Source organism: Emiliania huxleyi, assembly GCF_000372725.1.
Source record: "Emiliania huxleyi CCMP1516 unplaced genomic scaffold EMIHUscaffold_360, whole genome shotgun sequence".
NCBI classification, from domain to species: Eukaryota; Haptophyta; order Isochrysidales; family Noelaerhabdaceae; genus Emiliania; species Emiliania huxleyi.
The window spans coordinates 75428-81240 of record NW_005199273.1 but is presented as its reverse complement, the minus strand read 5'-3'; the positions used below and the strand labels follow the sequence as shown (position 1 = coordinate 81240).

At 63.8% G+C, this 5813-nt stretch overlaps 1 protein-coding gene across 1 annotated transcript; it reads right to left on the bottom strand.

The window, feature by feature from the left end:
- Positions 1 to 3913: 3913 nt before the first annotated feature.
- EMIHUDRAFT_470021 (hypothetical protein) lies at positions 3914 to 5505 on the bottom strand (the record flags this gene model as incomplete). The annotated part of the gene is made up of 3 exons (XM_005772275.1): positions 3914 to 4880; positions 4925 to 5288; positions 5390 to 5505. 3 exons carry the CDS (start codon positions 5503 to 5505, stop codon positions 4167 to 4169), a joined length of 1194 nt encoding a protein of 397 aa, XP_005772332.1. The 3' UTR covers positions 3914 to 4166.
- Between the last annotated feature and the right edge of the window lie 308 nt (positions 5506 to 5813).

The window sequence follows — 5813 nt, the reverse complement described above, 5'->3', positions numbered from 1 at the left end:
AAGCGCTTCGTGGCACTTTTATCGCGACAAGGCTCAGACGCCGACTCTCCAGCCTCTCAGCTCACCACCTCGCCTTCTCTGTCGCTCTCCTGGCCCAGGCCCATCAGTATCAGGTCTGAGCTGTCCCAAACCGCACTTACCTCGGGTCTTCAAGCTCACACCGGCTCGTGATGCCACGGAGAGGGCTCCGAGATTGTCCCCGGTGGACCCCATCCGAGCCGATTGCGAGGGCATTACGGAGGTCATTGTCGGCGCCATCGACTGTGAAATGTCCCGACCCACAGCCCTCATGCACTAGGCTCATGGATGCAGTCATAACATGTAGGCCTTGTCTCCCGAAGTTTGGAGCAATAGCCGCAAATAGTACTTTTTGGCACTTCATCGCGACACGTCCAGGTGCCGACAAAGCGGCTTCCCAGCTCACCACCTCGCCTTCTCTGTCGCTCTCCTGGCCCAGGCCCATCAGTATCAGGTCTGAGCTGTCCTAAACCGCACTTACCTCGGGTCTTCAAGCTCACACCGGCTCGTGATGCCACGGAGAGGGCTCCGAGATTGTCCCCGGTGGACCCCATCCGAGCCGATTGCGAGGGCATTACGGAGGTCATTATCGGCGCCATCGACTGTGAAATGTCCCGACCCACAGCCCTCATGCACTAGGCTCATGGATGCAGTCATAATATGTAGGCCTTGTCTCCCGAAGTTTGGAGCAATAGCCGCAAATAGTACTTTTTGGCACTTCATCGCGACACGTCCAGGTGCCGACAAAGCGGCTTCCCAGCTCACCACCTCGCCTTCTCTGTCGCTCTCCTGGCCCAGGCCCATCAGCAGCAAGTCTGAGCCGTCCCAAACCGCACTTATCTTGGGTGATGAAGCTCACTCTGGCTCATACCACGGCTCTGCAGCCTCACACACGCCCGTTTCAGCCACAGACACCGCCGGCACGCACTCCCACTTCACACACGCTCAAGCACAACCCCATCAAAGCACATCCCTGCTCAGAATGGGCAAGGGCTACCACCTGGTGACCCTGGTAGCCTCTGGCTCGCCACTGCACTCGGCTCCTCTGCAGCGGTCTCGGCTCTCGCCACGACAGCACGCCGACGGCAAGCTTTGACGCCCGTCTGGTGGACCTGCTGTGGCCACAGCCGCCCCTGACATGCATCTCGCACCATGACTCGACACCGGGCCCGCTCAGCTTGGTCGTGGCGGCGTGTGTGAAGGATGCGCGGCCGAGCCGCTGGCTGGCGCCGCTTGAGCGTCCGAGATGGCCGCAGCAGAGGCCACGCGTCGCGCCGCCGGCCAATCCCAGCCTCTCGGCGGTCGAGTTGGTCGAGCTGGCGGGCGGAGAGCCGCCAAGAGGGCAGCAGCGGAGCGTGAGAGGCCGTGCGAGCTTGCGCTAGCGAAGCGCTAGCGCTTCGGGCGATTTCAATAGGCGGCCTACCTTGGCCTTTAAAACTACCTTCAACAGAATTCGGCGAATTATTGGATATTACGTACCAGTCGATATTGGCGCCGATTACCATATATTTGTCTTGTACCAACCTGACCGCCCAATCTGCCAAAACCTCTTGCTTGGGAGCTCGCGCGCAAGCGAGCGCGCACCCTCTGCCACCCTCCGCAGGGCTACAGCGGCATATGCTCCCGGCGCTGAGCTTCATCCTCGCGGCCGGCGAATGCGCCCGGTATTGCGCGACCAATGACAAGCCGTGGGACCAGAAGTGCACGTGGAACGGATGCCGTAGCTGCCCGTCTGACTGTCCTGAAATGCCACCGGCGTTGTGCCGAAGCTACTGCGCCAGCAACACAAACATCTGGGCCAAAAAGTGCACCTGGAATGGCTGCGGCGGTTGCACTAATTTCAGATTCGTGAAGGGGACGGCCGACTGCGCCTCGGTCCTAAACGCAGTACCAGAAGACGCATGCAAGCCTTCTTGCAAGCGCAACACGAACGAATGGGCGCAAAAGTGTAAGTGGGCCGGGTGCAGGGAATGCTCGCCGAGCTGCTCAGCACCACCATCTTTGCCGCCGCCCGCGCCGCCTGCAGCTCCCCCTCAGCTGCCCTGCCTCAACTATTGCATTCAAAATACGCGTCCGTGGGAAGAGAAATGTCGCTTTCGAACTTGCGCCGGTTGCCACGCATGCTCCATGGCCCCGCCGCCGCTGCTGCCTTTGCCATCACCAGCGCCAGCGGTGGCACCGTTGGTCAAATACTGGGTGTCGGGCGGCGAGTTTGGAGACCCCTACTACACCTTCAACCCACCGCTGCAACCATTCGAGCCTGGCAGGTCCTATGCCTTCAAGGGTGGCGAGCGCACAGTGGAGGGCGGGCGCCACCCTTTCGCCATCGGGGCAGCGCTCTTTGTCGACCTGCCTCCCGAATTCGATCAGGTGGGGACGTCCATCTTGACGCTCGGAGAGTGGACGACGATTACGATTCCCGAGGAATACACAGGGCCAATCATCTACTACTGCACGGCCCACACGTTCATGATGAAGCCGTTTCTCCTCCTCCTGCCACCCGCACCCCCACAAATGCCGTTGTCGCCGGCGACACCGCCGTCGCCTCCGATTCGGATTGATGCGAAATACTGGGTGTCGGGCGGCGAGTTTGGAGACCCCTACTACACCTTCAACCCACCGCTGCAACCATTCGAGCCTGGCAAGACCTATGCCTTCAAGGGTGGCGAGCGCACGTCGAGGGATGGGCGCCACCCTTTCGCTCTCGGATCGGAGCCCTTTGTCGACCTGCCGCCCGAGTTTAATCTGGTTGGAACGTCCGTCTTAACGCTCGGAGAGTGGACACAGATCACGATCCCGGAAGACTACACGGGGCAAATCTTCTATTACTGCACCGCGCACTCGTCCATGGCAAAGGCGTTTGAAATCTCCCCTTCTTGAGGAGGGACCGGCATCGCCATTGGTCCGGCACCAGTTACCTGACGCTGATTAGTAGGCCGAAACACTCCAGTCTCGTAGTCTTCGTACTCTATGAGAGATACCGAGACGTTAGAGCCGTACCATGCAGTTGCAGAGTTTACTGACGTAGAGTAGAGAGTACGACGAGGCTTACGACGCGGCTCTTTCTCCGTACACTCTACGGGGTGTGGACCCTGAGTTGACCAGGGGTTGTGCGCTGGGCCCTCCTGCTCGGCTCCAGGCAGTAGACAAGTCTTGTCATCAACAGAGTAGAAGGATCTGACCTCGGGGCCGATGTGACCAAGCGCTGGTAGCGTGGTTTAACCTCAAACCCATGGTCTCACAGTGTGCCGGCAGTCGCCGAGCAGTGTCGGTCACACAAGCCGCAGCACAAGTGACTGAGGGCCAGTGAGGGCGAGCCCATCGCTGTCACAGCTGTGGCAGCCGCACAATAGGCTGTGTCAACTGTGCAGAGTGTGTGAGCAGCAGAGGAGCTGCTCTCCAGGCTTCAGGCGCAAAGAGCTGCATGCCACCGAAAGAGCGCTGTCGAGGTTCGCCGAGCGCGGCGCAAGTTGGGGGAAGCCGCCACCGACGAGCGCGTTGGACTTTTCACTCCGGACAAAGACGGGGACACAGCGGACGGTGCGGGGTGTGTCCCCGTCATAGCGGCGAGGCGCGGGACCGTCTGTGGCGAAGTGGGTCGCGTCCCTCGATTTCCTCAACTCACGGAGGCTGCGCTGCGCAAGCACGGGCGGGAGGGGCTTCTCCTGCGGAGTCGTGCGTGCGCAGGGCTCCTCTTTGCTTTCTTCTACTCCCTACTATCATCTCGTTCCCGTCCTACCAGAGAACACGGTCCGCTCCCTCTAGGGATAGAGACTAGACTCGGCTGAGTACTCGGACGTGGGGGACCAGTCCCCTCGGACCACGCACGGACGGCGCACACATCCGTCTCACACTTAGCTCCTTCCTGCGTCCTGACAATGCACAATGCAGGCGCAAAAATCGTTTTTCTAGGCTCTAGCCAAAAGCTTACCTCACGTATCATGGCCAATTACAAAGAGACATGGTTCCGCGCGGACCGCCATTTCACAGTGTCAGTCCAACCCCTCTCCGCTGGCTCGCACGCCGCTCCATGTCTCCCAGCACTCTGTCGGGGCAGCCGGTGCACACTCTCGCCCTCCTGCCCTCACTCACATGCAGCCTCCAAAGAAACGCCCGAGCAGACTCAGGGCGCCCGGCGCCTGGCGGTATCAGACTCCGCCCGCAGAGCCCTTCGACTCGAGGTAGGCGGCCATCTCCGCGAGGGTCTCGGCGAGGACAAAGCCCCGCACCTTTGCCGCCGCACCCGCAGCATGCGCCTCCGTCACCAACCCGAAGGCCGGCTTCCACTCGTCGCTACTGGTGGGTGCCGCGTCCGCCGCCGCCGCTGGCTCGGCGGGCTCGGCGGGCGCTACGTCTGACGCCGCCACCACCGGCGCCTTGCTCCAAGACGGAGCGTCCAGAGTCGCGAGCCATCGCGCCTTGGCCGCCTCTGCCTCTCCCTCCGCCGCCGCCGCCGCCGCCGCCTGCTCCGCCTGCACTGCCGCCGGCTCGGAGGGTGCTGTCGCCGCCGCCGCCTGCGTGCCCCACGACGGCGCGTCGAGAGACGCGAGCCACTTCGCCTTCGCCTCCGCCTCCGCCTCCGCCGGCCGCGGCTTGCCCCACGATGGGGTGTCCAGACTCGCCAGCCAGCGAGCCTTGGCCTCCGCCTCCTCGGCCGCCGCTGCTGCTGCCGGTGCCGCCGGTTCTGCAGCCGGCCCTGCGGGAGCTGCCGGCTCCGCCGCCGCCTTGCCCCATGATGGAGCGTCGAGGCTCGCCAGCCACTTCGCCTTCGCCTCCGCCTCCGCCTCCGCCGGTGCCGCCGCCGCCGCCGGACCTTCGCCCAGCCACGACGGCGTCGCCTCGAGCCTCGCTAGCCACGCCTCCTAGCCTCGCGAAACGCGTGGAGTGAGACGCGTGGGCGGTGGACGGTGTGAGAGAGCGAGGGGAGAGAGGCAGCCTTGGCCGCCTCTGCCTCCGCCGCCGCCGCCGCCGCCTGCTCCGCCTGCACTGCCGCCGGCTCGGAGGGTGCTGTCGCCGCCGCCGCCTGCGTGCCCCACGACGGCGCGTCGAGAGACGCGAGCCACTTCGCCTTCGCCTCCGCCTCCGCCGCCGCCGGCCGCGGCTTGCCCCACGATGGGGCGTCCAGACTCGCCAGCCAGGCGCGTTTCGACGCCTCCTCGCGTGTCAGCGTCGCGCACGCCACGTCGTCGCCAGAGCCGCACGCCTCTGCGAGGGCGGAAAACTCGGCCGCCGCCTGCCGGAGCGCCCCCGCCGCCTGGCTCGCCAAGAACCTACCGACGTGGTCCGGCGCGGGAAAGGTCTCTGCCGACTCCTTGGCCGAGGGGCAGGCCGTGCCGGCATGGCTCTCTGACGGCCTCGGCAAGGTCTCAACGTGGAGCCAGGCGGCGGGGGCGCTCCGGCAGGCGGCGGCCGAGTTTTCCGCCCTCGCAGAGGCGGAGATGCGGGGACGAGGAGCGCGGGCGCGAGGGCGCCGAGGAGGCAGATCATCAAGAGCCGGCAAACCTGGAAACCTGGGGGACCACCGCGCTGATGGCCAACGATCTCAAACAAAAGAAATTGCCCGAAGTCGCTCCTTGGGTTTCCAGGCGGGCCACACCGAACGTACCGAGCGAAGAGCCGAGCGGAAGGAGGACGGGGAAGATGACTCAGAGGAGGACGAACCAGTGGAAATTCAGTTGTCAGATGTCACGATGCATCCGAAGGGGACCCCAGCGCCGGCATCATCCGTAGAGGCACGAGTGTTCGAAGAGAGAGTGGACCTGAGCAACAACATGACTTGGAGGCAAATGATCGGA